The following is a 17,310-nucleotide window of genomic DNA, read 5'->3' as shown; positions in this document are numbered from 1 at the left end:
ATGGAAAGCTAAATGACGCCATTAATTAACAAGTGATGGCGTTTCAAACAGATAAGGTGTAACAATGAGTGTTTACATACGCGACTCAGCTTGTTAATGTTCACAATAGCCTAAAACACGATGGAGAGGTAGTTGTCCCTGATAAATGTTGCCCAGCAACCGCAGGCCCATTTTGTAAAACATTGAGCTATGGTGCTCTGGTGGTTTAAATCCTTATCTTTTCTTCCTATGATTTTTTGTTACGTGATAAAGTTCTTTTTGATATTGGCGTGGTGTGCAACAGCACATTATGTCCATTGCTTGGTTGCTATTAGTCAGCTCCACCCACAATGAAATCTCATTGGTCCATTAATTATCAAACACCTTCTGATTGGTTGTTATTATGTTGCATGGCTTGGCATTAGGCCTATGCATTAACGCAAATGCTTATGCAGAAGTGAATCTGACAGAAATACAACACCTCAAGTTAACCTTCATTGACTTTTGGATGACCCTTTTCTTGATTCTTTGTATCCCACTCTCTTCCCAACCTCGCACTTTGTAGCTATAACACATACAAATGGCCTCACATAACCTTTCGCTCGAAGGGCTCTGAAAAACCATTTAGTGAAACGACAGGGCCCCGAAATAGCGCTCCAGTTTGCCTTGGTTTGACGGGGTGTAAACGTTCAAGTTAGCTGTAAGTCAAATCATAGCCTGATCACACTAATAACAGTGTGAGATGGGGTGAAATTAGCTGCGTGGTGGCTAATTATGCAAATTGGCAAATGTAGGCATTACAGTGTGTCACATTATTAGAACAGAAATATGTGGAAGCTTGTGAAAAACTCGTGTCTCATTTTCATCAAATGCATTTTTTAGTTCTCCAGGTTATGCGATCTTGTATTTTGACAGAATAACATAAGTCATTTGGGTGAAATCTTTCAGCAATAATGTGGTAATGTGGTTGTAAAATAACAAATTTTAGGTATCAACATTTTTAAAAATAAAGGTGCTTGAGAGGTTCTTTACAGCGATACCATAGAAGAACCATTTTTGGTTCCACAAAGAGCCATTCAGTTAAATGTTCTTAGAAGAACCATTTTTCATACATAGTCTATGGAACTTTTTTTTACTACAAAGAACCTTTTGTGAAACATAATTTTTTTTCAAAAGGTTCTTTGTGGAACCATTCAGACAACATTTCTGTTGCTTAAAAATTAGTGTTCTTCACAATGAAGAATCATTTGTGGTTCCACAAAGAACCATTCAGTTAAAGGTTCTTAGAAGAACTGTTTCTTTAATAAATTTTTGAGAACTTTTTTACTACAAAGAACCTTTTGTGGAACAAAAACTTTTTTCCAATGTTTTTCCAAATTTTCTTTATGGAACCATTCAGACAAAATTTCTGTTCCTTAAAAATTAGGGTTCTTCACGATGAAGAACCATTTTTGGTTCCACAAAGAGCCATTCGGTCAAAGGTTCTTAAAATAACTGTTTCTTTAATACATTTTTAGAGAACTTTTTTACTACAAAGAACCTTTTGTGGAACAGAATCATTTTTCAAATGTTTTTCCAAACGTTCTTTGTGGAACCATTCAGACACCATTTCTGTTGCTTAAAAATTAGGGTGCTTCACGATGAAGAACCATTTTTGGTTCCACAAAGAGCCATTCGGTCAAAGGTTCTTAAAATAACTGTTTCTTTAATACATTTTTAGAGAACTTTTTACTACAAAGAACCTTTTGTGGAACAGAATCATTTTTCAAATGTTTTTCCAAACGTTCTTTGTGGAACCATTCAGACAACATTTCTGGTCCTTAAAAATTAGGGTGCTTCACGATGAAGAATCATTTGTGGTTCCACAAAGAACCATTCAGTTAAAGGTTCTTAGAAGAACCGTTCCTTTAATAAATTTTTTGAGAACTTTTTTACTACAAAGAACCTTTTGTGGAACAAAAACTTTTTTCCAATGTTTTTCCAAATTTTCTTTATGGAACCATTCAAGACAAAATTTCTGTTGCTTAAAAATTAGGGTTCTTCACGATGAAGAATCATTTGTGGTTCCACAAAGAGCCATTCGGTCAAAGGTTCTTAAAATAACTGTTTCTTTAATACATTTTCAGAGAACTTTTTTACTACAAAGAACCTTTTGTGGAACAGAATCATTTTTCAAATGTTTTTCCACAGGTGCTTTGTGGAACCATTCAGACAACATTTCTGTTGCTTAAAAATTAGGGTTCTTCACGATGAAGAATCATTTGTGGTTCCACAAAGAGCCATTCAGTTAAAGGTTCTTAGAAGAACCGTTTCTTTAATACATTTTTTGAGAACTTTTTTACTACAAAGAACCTTTTGTGGAACAAAAACTTTTTTCCAATGTTTTTCCAAATTTTCTTTATGGAACCATTCAGACAACATTTCTGTTCCTTAAAAATTAGGGTTCTTCACGATGAAGAACCATTTTTGGTTCCACAAAGAGCCATTCGGTCAAAGGTTCTTAAAATAACTGTTTCTTTAATACATTTTTAGAGAACTTTTTTACTACAAAGAACCTTTTGTGGAACAGAATCATTTTTCAAATGTTTTCCAAAGGTTCTTTGTGGAACCATTCAGACAACATTTCTGTTGCTTAAAAATTAGGGTGCTTCACGACGAAGAACCATTTTTGGTTCCACAAAGAGCCATTCGGTCTCTTTAATACATTTTTAGAGAACTTTTTTACTACAAAGAACCTTTTGTGGAACAAAAACTTTTTTCCAGTGTTTTTCCAAATTTTCTTTATGGAACCATTCAGACAACATTTCTGTTGCCTCAAAAATTAGAGTTCTTCACGATGAAGAATCATTTGTGGTTCCACAAAGAACCATTCAGTTAAAGGTTCTTAGAAGAACTGTTTCTTTAATAAATTTTTTGAGAACTTTTTTACTACAAAGAACCTTTTGTGGAACAAAAACTTTTTTTCAATGTTTTTCCAAATTTTCTTTATGGAACCATTCAGACAAAATTTCTGTTCCTTAAAAATTAGGGTGCTTCACGATGAAGAACCATTTTTGGTTCCACAAAGAGCCATTCGGTCAAAGGTTCTTAAAATAACTGTTTCTTTAATACATTTTTAGAGAACTTTTTACTACAAAGAACCTTTTGTGGAACAAAAACTTTTTTCCAATGTTTTTCCAAAGGTTCTTTGTGGAACCATTCAGACAACATTTTTGTTGCTTAAAAATTAGGGTTCTTCACAATGAAGAATCATTTGTGGTTCCACAAAGAACCATTCAGTTAAAGGTTCTTAGAAGAACCGTTTCTTTAATAAATTTTTGAGAACTTTTTTACTATAAAGAACCTTTTGTGAAACAGAAAGGTTTTTCCAATGTTAAAGTTTCTTTATGGAACCATTCAGCAAAAATTTCTGTTGCGAAAAAATAAGGTGGTTCACGATGCCATAGAAGAACCATTTCTGGCTGAATGGTTTCATCAAGAACCATAAACACCCAAAGAACCTTTCTGTTTCAGAAAAGGTTCTTTAGATTATAAAATGAAAAAAAAAATGGTTCTTTAAGGAACCTAAATTGGGGGGATGAATAATTACATAAGGTGTGACCCAAATTGCATATATATTAGTGATGCGCAGATCATTTTTTTTTCCAACCCACAGGTCCCGCTTTTATGAAATTATTTGACCCACCCCAGCCTGCCCCGCACCACTGTACCTATTTTTACAACCTGCCCCACACCTGTGACCATTAAATAGACAGGCATTGTAATGTAAATGAAAATAGGCTTTATTATAGTTTAAAAGTGCTTGGAAAAGGCAGTAGATTACATCTCCCTGTGAACAGGAAACAACATATGCTTATGAACCATAGAAACCAACATGGTCATATTAATAACAAGATAGGGTTTGCATTATCTATTTATAAATTCACGACCTTTCTCCCGCTCCTCGTCATTCATCTTTTCACAACATTTTGTTGTTGTGGCTGGCAGTGGGAGCTGCTTGACTCTTTCATGACGTGAGGCCAAAGGTTTGGTGACATCACGCAAGTTACGTTGCTACGTAGGCCTACGTACCTAATAAAATATGAAAATATATATTCCCAGATATTTCATATAGGCTATAGGGAATTGCACGCAACATACAGGTTTTTTTTTCATTTTGTTTTTAATGCCCCCCCAATCCACAGGTTACCCACATCACATACATTTCTTCACCATTTTGTGTGAGAAGTGTGTTCACATTGTGTTCAAAAGTACCTGGATGGTGCATTTATTCAACCAAATAAATGAAATGTGAAATGCTGGACCATTCACAAACTCGGTTGTAGCTTTGCTCACGTATCAGGTGAGCAACTTTGCCTAAAAATTCATTCTGATGGTGACTAAACTGGTAACACTGACATCAAAAATTATTTTTACTTGCATTGTGTTTTGCATCTGATGTCATTTGCACTCGCTTCTAGTAAATAAGGTTTGTGTTTCATTTGAGATGATACTCTTAAAAATAAAGGTGCATAAAATGTTCTTTAAGTTGCCATAAAAGACCCATTTTGGTTCCTCAAAGAACTATAAAGCCAAAGGACGTTTATTTAACAAAGTTCGGAAGGAGCTTGGCCGTGTAATCCAACCAATCAGCGTGAAGAGGTCTCTCTATATATAGGTTATCTTTATCATGGAGAGGATAATCCGATCATCCACGACTGTTATGGACGTATACAGGAATTTTATGTTGCTGAGCTTACCAGTGTGTTATTTTTTTACTCAGAATGTACCAAAATGTTGATCTGGCCACTCTTAATGTTCCTGCTATCTCTTTGATTGATTTATTGTGTTTTAAAACCTAAATATTGTCTGTATGTCTTACATGGAGATGTCGTTGAAATGCATGATGCGGGTTCACAGCCACAGCTTCTAAATGCAAATGCAACACTTAAAATTAACTCCAGACCTTTGACATCCTTCAAATGATTTAACAAATAGCCCATACTTGTTCATAAAACAGTTTTAAGTCAACAGTTCCATTACTTTACGCCTCTTTAAAAAGGGGGAGTTACATTTTAAACAGCTGTAATTTCTAAACCCTTTAAACAATCTGAATGTGAATACTCTGAGAGTGTGCACTTAAAGCCATATGCATATTCATTATATGACTGTAACTGGAATCAATTTTGGTAAACAACTAAAATAACACAAAATGTGCTTCTGTTTTAATATTTATGGAGGTGACTGTATTTGTTTGCTAAAGACATTTCAGAATTCCTTCAAAGGAATTACAGCAATGCCGTGGAACGCACCATAAAGCACTATAAAGGCTATCTGTTTGAAGCAAAGACCTTGACTCTTTAAAGGTTGGCAGTGTGTGAATGTGAGTGGGTCACTCTTTTTGAACATATTTGTGAAGCAGACCTTTAACTGCTAAGCGACTGTCAATCAAAGCGATAACTGAATGTAGCTATTAAAGTTTGAGTCATGAGCAAGAAATGCTAATGTAGATTCTGTATCATCATTAAATGGAGTTCCTGGGGTGTTTGTGGCTTTGATTTGAGGAAAAAATCCTTCGTATGGATGTCACATTATTGTAGTTTAATTTCCTAGTATAGTTTTGTTCATTAAATGTTTGTTGCTTTTTATACTAATGTTCATCCATTTTTATCGCCGTATGTCTTTTGAGTAGTACCTTGCAATGTTTCCTTAATGGTTCAGTACTGTCTTTTAAGGTCAGATCAATCTGTGAAAATGTATAATAAATGAAACATCTTGAGATGCTACAGTCTTGTTCAGTATGGGACTAATACATTGAAAGCAGCAGAAACGTCCTTTTCATTCCCCTAAGTACAAAAGCTTTGTTTAGCCTGGCCCAAATTATTTTTAGGTTATTCAGTAGAGCAATATGGGAAAATTGGCCTTAAGAGGTGGTATGCTGGAATACTAATCGAGGGGAAAAACCGCCTACCGGTCCACCGGGATAAACAGTCCTTTTCGGGGACAGCCAAAGGAAAACTTTCAGATAAAAAAGCAGTGACTGTTAAATGGTTTGACAGATCCTTGAGATATTTGCCTGGATGTGGAAGTTCTCAGTAAAATGTTAAAACAGCAACCTAAGTGATCCCTGAACACAGTATGTATTTACAGGGTTCCCACGGATCCTTGAAATCCTTGAACGTTTGTGAATCTGGGGAAAAATTCAAGGCCCTGGGAAGTTTATGAAAATATACATACATAGATACAGTTCATTGAAAGGTTATTTCTTCTGTATGTGAATGTTGATTCATACCAAAATGCTTTTTTGCATAGTTGTGTTTGACACATGAAAACATCTCTGGTTATGTATGTAACTGTTGTTCCATGAGAAGGGAACGAGACGCTGCGTCTCCCTTGCCATACTTCATGTGTCCCTGTAACGCCCTTTTTGGCAATATCTCAGATACCGATATACTTCCTGGCTCCCGCGTCACCCTGTCTTTGTCGTTAAGCCTCACCATTGGTTGAATTTGATATACACATTCAAACGCACTTCCCCCTCGAGGCGTCCCCAAAGTGTCACCGCAGTGACGCAGCGTGAGTTCCCTCAAAAGTGAACTGTAACAATGTATCTCAAAAGGTAACCCGATGTAACCTTGCTCTCACTTGAAATATTTCCCCACATTTAGTCCTTGAATTTGAGAGTATTGGACGTGGAAAGTCCTTAAAAGGTCCTTAAATTTGAAGGTGTGGGAACCCTGTATTTAATAGATATTGATAAAGAATACAAAATAGTTTATATAATATATAGTTTATAATATAGTATATACACAATAAACTACTAATGGTATAATGGGGCAATATCAAGTAAAAATACTTTATAGACATACAGTGATTCTTAAACTGGGGTAGGCAACGTGACAATTGCGATACTTTTTTGTATATTTTTGTATTGTGTTTCATCAGACGCACTTAACTTCCAGTCTCTGTTTGTTTAATGGTCTGACTAGTGGCTAAACTGAACTCTGGAATAAATATCTTGTTGAAAATAACAAATGTTTTGGTTTCCTAAAGATGAAGGGATATCAACTCTTTCCCTGCCAGGTTTTATAACTTACAGAAGAGCGCCCCCTAGTGGATAATAGCGATATTGCGAAATGCCGGAGATACTCGTCATTGGCAGGGATTTAGTAGATATTGATAAAAAATACTTCCAGGTTTTATAATACTTCCAGGTTTTATAAGTTACAGAAGAGCGCCACCTGGTGGATAATAGCGATATTGCGGAATGACGGAAATACTCGTCATTGGCAGGAAAGTGTTTTCTCTTAATTTGACGACGGCGGGAAAAGAGTTAAAAGGAAGGTTTGGCAGCCGATCTGTAGTTAACATTGTATACATTCATTTTACACAGTAACGTTAGCTCAGTGTAGTTTTTGATATGCGTTAGCTATGATTTAAACTAAGGTAATCTACTTTATTTTGCTTGTTATCAGAAATCAACAACGCTAAAGGGGGTCGGACACCGGACGCGCAGCTCAGCTCCGCGCCGTTCTAAAAAAATCTAACACATTGCTTTCTATGAGTTTACGCACACCGGCGCCGACAGGTGGCGCCTGTCCGCAGAGCCCAGCTACGACTCAGGAAGTTGCTCAAATCCCTGTCGCGCCACAGAGCGCCACTCACATAGTTTAACATTAAATAACATCATATTTGTCCCAAATCATTAATAATTAACATTGGCTGCTAACGTATATTTTGCATTTTGAAGTAGACACTATCTGCTCAATTCAATTCAATTTTATTTATATAGCGCTTTTCACTATTGGTAATTGTTTCAAAGCAGCTTTACATTAATAGAAGCAGGGAAAAGCGACAGATAGCATAACGTAATACAAATAGCATAAGCAGCTAAATTTGCTGCGGCTTTGAATCAACATTATAAGCGAGCGTATTAATAATATAACGTATAGAAGAGGGTGCTAAGTTAAGCCAATGACGGCTGACTCCCCGGTTTGAAAACCCCCCTAGGAGAAAAACCTCCTGACTTTTTAGCCAGGGGATAAGTCCTAGGAGGAAAAAACCCTTGGGAGACATATACGGCCAGTAGATCAGAGGTGTGCCGACCTTCACATTTACCGGAACTGGGTCTGTTTGTCTCATTGTCCTCGGGGTCAAGGACGAGACAGGGAGAGAGAAACAAAATCCTATTAGCATAGGGGCCGTGCACAAGACCGCGGACGTCTTGTCTTTGTGCTAGACTAGCATATCTTCTTAAGCCCGCAACACGTGTCATCTTCGTGCTATGTCACAGAAAGCACCAATCAAAACTCCACATGGCCAGCAATGAGCAAGTGAAGTGGTTCAACAAACCAAAATAATCCATCATTTATCGGCTTTCATTTATCTGCTTAATTTTGCTATCAGACCGATAATATTAAAAATAAGCAGTTATCGACCGATAACGATATGTCGGCTGATATATCGTGCATCCCTAATTATTTCCGAAGGTTTACCGGAAGTTACACTTGTTCCACGAAAGCCGTTTGTTTATGTTGTTACTGCTGAAACCGTCTATACAAAGACTAAAATAAAACTTTAATCATTTATGTTCATTATTTACAAATATTTGGATTCACTATACCAAACCCACAATTGACAGTTTTTATGTTTCCACGGCAACGCAAGATATCCAACCAATTTTGTTCAGCAATTCAAAACCTTGTACCTTCGGGTCTTGTAGTGCACTTTTACTCATGCCGCCAGCAATCCCACATACCACTTCGAGAGCTGCATGATGCCCCCATAGACATAAATTAAAAACACTCAACAAACCCCTTGTGGTCATGCAGAGAATGCAGCGCATACTTGATTTGCATTACGAATTGCACATCTCGTATGCAAAATCAAGCTTGAGTAGCTAGAAGTGTTTGTGTTCACATTTTACCTACATTATGACTTATGCTACCTATTTGTGACTCGGGATAAGGTCATAAGGGTAGATTTTTCAAGTAGTATCATCTGCTGAATAAGTAGAATAGGACAATATTTGTCCGAGATAAATTTTTGAAAATCTGGAATCTATGGTTTATCTATCGCCTTTAAAGTTGTCCAAATAAAGTCCTTAGCAACACATTACTAATGATAAATACATTTTTGATATATATATATATATATATATATATATATATATATGGTAGGAAAATATCTTCATGAAACATGCTTTTTACACAATAAATGATTTTTGAAATGCAAAAATCAATAATTTTAATTTATACAATTGGCTATTGTGTAGCATACCCATGCAACCAATGAATGCTTTTGTAGTCCAGGGTGACATATATGTCACTTTAACCAAAATAAATAAAATATTTTCACAGAATATGTAATATACTGTATATATATATTTTTGCCACAATATTATGCTGTAGAAATACAGCAAGACCATTAATTTTATTATTTTAAGTTTCTCAAAGTCAGAATTACTGTAAATCGACCTGATGTACGGTTTATTACATTCATCCCAATTGTAAGCCTGCTCACTGTGTGAATGTGTTTGTGAGCAAGCTTTTTGACCTTTTCTGTCAGTCATGTGTGTACATATTAGTAACAACACTAAGCATCATTCAAATAAACAAAGCTCCGGGCTTTTTTGGAATTTCTCGCAACCTTGCACCTTTGTTGGATTGCTGTAGAGGGTCCGTGTCCTTTAACTTAACTCACCACAAATTGCTTTCCCACCAGATGATTCATTCGCTGTAGCTGTAATGAGCTCTCCATTTTTATCCTCTTTGTATTCTTTTGTTTAGGTGTAGATGGATGGATAAATCTGTCAGAAATTGACCCAGATGAAGAAGTGCAAGGGGAAATTCACCTGCAGATATCAGTGCTGGGAGACGGAGAAATCCCACGGAAACTTTGCTGCCGGGTGTTGGAGGCAAGGTGAGAAGCTCGCTTTTTGTTTTGGTGCAAAAGCAAATTATGTAACAGTCCAAACATTAGAAATTTGGCATTTAAATCAAGTTTTTAAAACGCCAGAATAATGTTCGAATGTGTGATACATCCACTAGGACTTTTTATTGACTGTCAATTCCCAGACGGCAAAAAAATATATAAAAACATTTAATAAAAAAAGTGCTGAAATATATTTTTAAAATATGTTTACAAAAATTTATTTATCGCCAATATATTTTTTTGGCCAATTTCTTTATATTTTAACCTCTTAAAAAACACCCCCACTCTGGCCCAAACCATGAAAAGACCTACTTTCACTAAAAGGGCTGTTTTTACTAAACCATTTAGAGTATAAGCATAACTGTGGTATCATTAGATAGAAGACACTTTTTTACTACTAAAAAATCTTAATGATAAATTTGTGTGTGAAACCTAGAAATGCAATGATGCCAAAACCACAAGTCTGAAGAAGTTATGTTTCACATTTGAAGTCAATAGGCCCAAAAATGAGGAACTTGCAAGGGTTTTTGTAAGACTAGTACCTTTTCTAAGTGCCAGTCAGCCCCAAAATAAAAGTCTTTTGTTTACATGCATACACGTTCGTTCTTATTATTATTTATCCTTATGTAAGCGTATAAAATGGAATTTCCACATCAGGAAATATAACGTCACATAAAGATCGTTGGATTTGTTATCTAATTGGCTACACGTTCTGTCTATCAATATTTTCCATGAAGTCATTGGAGGAACGAGCGAGTCAGATGACGTCACGATATTTCGATATTTAACAGCGCTGTTTGGATATTATGTATTATACTCCCGCCTACTTTTAGAAACAATGTTTGACTGCGGGTTTGAACGCGAGTGTAATCTCATATACAAGTGTTACGATGTAAATAGTCCTCAGATTGTATATTATATTCTATTACAAGACGTGCATGTGAAATCTGATGTAAACAATGGAGAATATATCTATATTTCACGGATTATACGCATTTGTGGACAAAAATGGTAATTGGATTATTTTATTGGAGAGCTTTTATGGGTTATTCACACATATGAAACAGACTGGATTCGATTCGCGATCGTTATATCAACCCAAAGGTAAGGAGTCCCGTTTATATTTTGCATGTTGTCATCTGGACTTCTGTAACAAAATACTATATTTATGATGCTAGAGCATCTGTATCTCAAAACAGAGACCATACACTGATGCTAAACCCGTAGACCTTTTAAACGATGTATAAGAATGTTAATATTATTCATGTTTGTAGACAGTAGTTCATATAGATATTGTTAGCAGCGTTAAAAAAAACTGACGTCTTTCCGCCCCCGAGCTAGTGCGTGTCGAGAGGTTAAAATATATTTTAAAAATTAATATATTTTAAAGCATTTGTATTCAAGTCAGATTGGAAGAAAAATGTTTATGTTACAAACCTGTAAGCATAACAGATTTGAAAAGATATGCAAATATATTTTATGTTTTATACATACTTTATACATTTATACAAACTTTTATACTTTGGCCAGGAAAACATATTTTTTGCCGTATAGGTTGTTAAAAAATTATTTGTTGCCCCTGAAATACATTTTGAAATATTTTTTAGTATGAAGGTTAAATCTAAATATATTTTCAAATTCAAAAATGTATTTAATTTTATTTATTTAATTAAGCTTTATTTTATTAATTAAGCTTTATTTTTACATTCAAATATGTATTTAATTATACCAAGCCCCTAAGGTGACATTGGAGTAAAAAAAAGAAAAAATTTAGTTTCATTTGCTCACGTGAAAATTTCATGTGCTCACGCGAAACCTTCATGTGCAGATTTTTTTTAAGTTTAGTTTCGCGCTCACGTGAAACTTTCGCGCCCGTACGTGAAACTATCATACGCACACGTGAAACTATCGCGCGCGCATGTGAAACTAAACGCGGTAGTTTCACGTGAGCACGCAAAACTAAAAATTATTTAATTTTTGGTCCATGTACCCGTAGGGGCTCCGTATAATTAAGCCTAACTTTCTACAAAATGTATTTTAAATTTTTTTTTGCCGTCAGTTAGATTACAGGAACAATAATCATGTGTAAATATATATATAAAAAAATACAATTCTATCAGTGTCCAAATAAATCTGATATTTACTTTCAGTGATCAAGACTGATTTGTATGACCACAGTGTGATTTTTATGGCCTATGTTCATCTAATAGACTTTTTGGGGGTTTGTTTTTAGAGATCTTGCAAAGAAAGATCGCAACGGAGCATCAGACCCTTTTGTCAGAGTGAGATTCAATGGCAAAACGTACGAGAGCGTGGTAAGAACTTATCTCTGTTTCTGGTTTCATCTACAGCAGTTTGAACGGTTTTTTGTTACTGATTAACGTGGCTCTCATTCCACCAGGTGGTTAAAAAGTCGTGTTACCCACGCTGGAATACGAATTTTGAGTTTGAGCTGGATGAGACGTCGACCGACAGCCTTTTAAGTGTGGAGGTGTGGGACTGGGATCTGGTTAGCAGAAATGATTTCCTGGGAAAGGTGACTGCACAGAATCATGTTCTGTTAAAAAAATGCAAAACATCACATTTTTACATTTAGGCATTTACCAGATGCTTTCATCCAAAACAGCTTAAGTTAGAAAAACCTATTTACAGTCCATAATGATGAAAACAACATTTTGATAAGTACAGAGACATTGTGTTACTGGTGGTTTTTATAGGGATAATTCACCCAAAAATAAAAAATGTCATTATTTACTCACCCTCAACCCATCCATTTTTTGCATTTACTTTTTATGCAGTTTGTCAGCATACAATGTGCTTACAGTACATTCAGGCTTTATATTTTATCAGCATGTGCGTTACCCAGGATTCAATCTTATGATCTTGGTTTTGCCAATGCCATTTAAGTGAGTTCATATCATAATTAAGTGAGTTTTTGCTTTAAGCAAGAAGTATCTGACAATAAGGTAAGAAAAAAAATAATCGCACACCTAAAAGTAAGTAAAATCTTACCCCATCTGCAGATATTTTTTCTTGTTTTAAGCATAAACTCACTGATATTGATTTAAAACAAGACTAATGCTGCAAATGGTGAGAATTTAGCGTCTGCCGCGGTACGCGAGAATGGTGTTTTTTGTGCATTTTGCTTTTGACCCGAATTTGCGGCTGATGCCCGAGTTGAAAAATTTGAACTTTGGCGAATTTTCACGCCGCGTTAACCAATCAGGAGCCTGCTTGCTGCTGTGGAGGCAGCCCCGCCCAGAGTCACTCATTCAACCTGAAGGAACGCGTGATATTGTCTTTAAAGGACAAGTTGGGTGTTTTGCACTTGAGGCCCTGTTTTTAAGATTGTTTGTGGTGAAGTGGAACGGTTTTGACTGAAATTTCGACATATGCGGCTGCCCAGAGAATTTTCGGGTGTTTGTTTTTCACTTCCCACCTCTACAATGGGTGTATAGGTGCACTGGAACAATCCTTCCTAAAATGCATTAAACTTTCGTTTACAAAGACGTGAAACTCACCGAGTGTTCAGGGGTGTTCACTGATATGCTCATACAAAAATCGCTGCAAAAGATGCTTTTCAACATGTGTTTTATCATTCGTTGTAAACTTGTGGACCTATTTTTCCAAACGCCTCACACTCGTATATTCTTCCGCTGAGAGCTTGAATAATAGACACTCCAGCCCAGTTGGTGGCGATAATCCACCTTTGCCAATTGCAAGAATACAAACAAGGTTCCCGGCGCGTAGTAATACCATACCTCACAACACATCTAATACAAGTCAATGGAGTTGGACAAAAACGATGATAAAACCTGTTGGAATGCGTCTTTTGCAGCAATTTTTGTGTGAGCATATCATTCAACACCCCTGACCACTTGGTGAGTTTCACGTCTTTGTAAATGAAAGTTTAATGCATTTTAGGAAGAATTTTTCCTGTGCACCTATACACCCTTTATAGAGGTGGGAGGTGATACAAGAAACACCCGAAAATTCTCGGGCCAGCATTATATATCCAAATTTCAGTCAAAACCGTTGTATTTCTTCATAAACAATCTGAAAACAGGGCTTTAAGTGTAAAATACCGAACTTTAAGAAGTCACCCGGAGCTATACGACACAAGTCCTTATTTCTATATAGACAGGAGTAAAAAGGCCTCTACTTTGCGCTAGACGCGCAAATGCATTCAAACTGTTCAAACGGCAAACTAGGCGCGGTAGATGCGATTTTGATGCCTCAAACGTGGTTGGTGTAAACACAGCATTAGAGGTTTATCATACCCCCGGCGCAATGAAGCTCAATGCGCGACGCAAGTGTCTTTTGCTAGTTTCAACCCGGCGCAATTATCATTTTCAGGTTTAGCGCCACGTTGTTTAAATAGCAAATGCATTTGTGCCAAATTTTGCGCTCATGGGCGTTCTGGTCTGTGTTCTGTGTGTGTTCAGGCGCATTGTTGGCGCATTGCTATTTTAAGGCAACTAAAACCAACTACGCCATTGACCAAATAAAACCTGATTTAAAGTCTAAAGTCACTGCCGCAATATTGTTTTTGTTATTTAATAAACACGTTAGTAATATGCGCCTATAAACAGGACGACAACGCGCGTTTGCATGGATCACATGGATGCGCAGCTGCACATAAATGTTTTAAAATATGAAAAATCAAAGGATTAAAATGTAAAAGATTATTATTGAGTCTCTTGGACATAAATCGATTGATTATGAGACGTTAGAAGGCGTAAAGAGCTGCTTCACCTGTAGCCTGGTAAGTAATTAAATGTTTTGCTTTAAACAAATGCAAATATTGCATATATTTTTAATGTTATTTTAAATGCTACCCCATGGACTTATTGTATATGATCACTTTGTACCTGTGGATATGATGAGATGAGAACCGTTTTTAAGTAATGCTTTTCAAAACACTCACAGGGCTGTCCGTTTGTAAATTCTTTATCTCCTGTTTGTTAAAAATAAAGTATTTTTAAAGTACAAACCTTTTCATACATTTGTAAATTATTTTTTGAGAAACAGATCATGTAGGCTATCCATTCATTTACAGCAATTAAAAGCCTGATACTTTTACATGACTGAAAGAAAACGAGTTTTGAAAGTTTTAATACCAAAAAATACCAGTTTTAATACAAATGAAAACAACGCAATTTTTAATATCAATCTTAAACTGGTTGTCATCTTCCTTCGCTTAGTTTTTCAGTTTACAAATTCTGCCATCTAAATACGAAATCGGCATGGCGCCAGCTCAACTTGCTTTTAAAGGGGATAAGAGCTGAGACTCTCATTGGTTTATTGCACTTTACGCCCAAAACACACCCATTACTCATTACGAGAATAGGAACAACCCTTTTAGGCTGTGCGATTGGGGCACACTGCAAAAAATGATTTTCAAGAAAAAATTCTTAGTATTTTTGTCTTGTTTTCAGTAAAAATATCTAAAAATTCTTAAATTAAGATGCCTTTTTTTGATGAGCAAAACGACCCAAGAAAATAAGTCTAGTTTTTAGACCAAAAATATCAAATTTAAGTGATTTTGTGCATAAAACAAGCAAAAAAATCTGCAAACAGGGTAAGCAAAAAAATCTTGAACATTTTTCTTAAACACTAAATTCAAGAAAAATTTGCTTACCCTATTGGCAGATTTTTTTCCTTGTTTTATGCACAAAATCACTTAAATTTGATATTTTTTTCCCGTCATTAAATTAGCAAAAGTGGAATCGGACACCCCCGTTAGAGCGTGCGCTGTGCGCTTTAGACAATGCGCTTAGATCGTTAAAATAGGGCCCTTAAAGTGATAGATCACCCAAAAGGGAGAATTTTTTCCTCATTTACTCACCTGTATAAGTTTCTTTGTTCTGGTGGAAACGAAGGAAGCTAATTTGAGCATGTTTGTAACCAAACCGATCAGAGGCCCCATTGACTTTTATTGTAGAAAAATAGAATACTATGGAAGTGAATGATGCTTTTGATCAGTTTGGTAACAAACATTACTCAAAATATCTTCCTTCGTGTTTATCAAAACTAAGAACCTCTTTTACGCTGCAAAAAACGACTTTCTTACTTAGTATTTTTGTCATATTTTAAGTAAAAATATCTAAAAATTCTTAAATTAACTTTTTTTTTGATGAACAAAATAAGCCTATATTTTAGGCAAAAAAAAATATAAATTTTAGGGAATTTGTGCTTAAAGCAAGCAAAAAAATCTGCCAATGGAATAAGAAAAATTTTCTTGAATTAAGTGTTTATGAAAAAAGTAAACTTCAAATCTTATTCCATTGTCAGATTTTTTTTGCTTGTTTTAAGCACTAATTTACTTAAAGTTTATATTTTTTGGTCTAAAAACTAGACTTATTTTCCTAATTAATTTTGCTCATCAAGAAAATACATCTTCATTTAAGAATTTTTAGATATTTTGCTAAAAAACAAGACAAAAATACTAAGTAAGAAAGTTATTTTTGCAGTGTAAATATTTTTATTGGAAAACAAGACTAAAATACCAAGTAACGAATCCATTGCGTCAGTGCATACCCTGGCCTGAAGTTACCCCCGACATAATCCAAGGATAGTTATAGTTTCATAACATGTGCCCTCTGTTTAACAGATGTTCATTGTGAGATGGCCTCTTTTCACCCAACAATAAATGTTTCAATTGCTGTATTCAGCTTTGGTTGTTGTGACAGCTAATTGTCTTTTCACCTGTTGATCTGTTTTCCTTCAGGTCCTGTTTAATATCAACAAGCTTCAGTCGGCACAGCAAGAGGAGGGCTGGTTTCGCTTGGGGCCTGACAAATCTAAACACAGTGAATATGAGTAAGTATACTTGAAATTGTGGCTAAGCAAAAATGTACTTATTAACCCTTAAAGGAATAGTTCACTTAAATATAGTTTTCCTCATGAGGTTCCATCAGGACTTTAATGCAAACCTACACACAAAAGCTTGAAGATAGCATGGAAGGGTTTTGTTGTGTATAGTTTTTAATATTAGTCCCTTTGCATTGCACACAACAAAGAAAGCCATATGGGTTTGGAAAAACATAAGGTGATGCCTATGGGTAAACACATTAAGCAAATATTTGTGGGACTTTTATAAAAATATAAAAATATTGTAATGCCAGACTTTAAAAAAAAGCACAAGTTTGTATGAATTACGATGAAAGATCGTAACACACTCCTTCTGACTTTCACAGTGTAACGTTTGTGTGTTCTGGCCCATGTGTTGACAGGGAACACTAATCCTTTCTCGGGCTAAATCCTGGGATTTTTTCTGTTTGTTCATTCGTTCACTTACTCTCTCTCTCTCCTTCACCCATTTCTGTTCTCCACTCATGAGAGATCATTTGAGCACGTGGATTGACAGCAAGGATTATATCGCAAGCTGGCGCAGGAGGAGTAGGATGGAATGGCTTA

The 17,310-nt window shown here is 35.6% G+C and overlaps 1 protein-coding gene across 1 annotated transcript in view; it reads left to right on the top strand.

Annotated features, from left to right (window-relative positions):
* The window catches only part of rasa4 (RAS p21 protein activator 4), a 56,558-nt gene that overhangs the window by 12,823 nt on the left and 26,425 nt on the right, over positions 1–17,310 (top strand). The window contains exons 5-8 of the mRNA XM_055200540.2: positions 9,747–9,879; positions 12,125–12,206; positions 12,293–12,427; positions 16,622–16,713. Of these exons, the coding sequence (XP_055056515.2) occupies positions 9,747–9,879; positions 12,125–12,206; positions 12,293–12,427; positions 16,622–16,713 (442 nt within the window). The remainder of the gene's footprint in view (positions 1–9,746; positions 9,880–12,124; positions 12,207–12,292; positions 12,428–16,621; positions 16,714–17,310) is intronic.

The sequence above is a fragment of the Misgurnus anguillicaudatus genome, chromosome 22 (genome assembly GCF_027580225.2).
Source record: "Misgurnus anguillicaudatus chromosome 22, ASM2758022v2, whole genome shotgun sequence".
In the NCBI taxonomy this organism is placed as follows: Eukaryota; Metazoa; Chordata; class Actinopteri; order Cypriniformes; family Cobitidae; genus Misgurnus; species Misgurnus anguillicaudatus.
The sequence above is the reverse complement of the archived record's forward strand: the minus strand, read 5'-3'. Positions and strand labels throughout refer to the sequence as shown.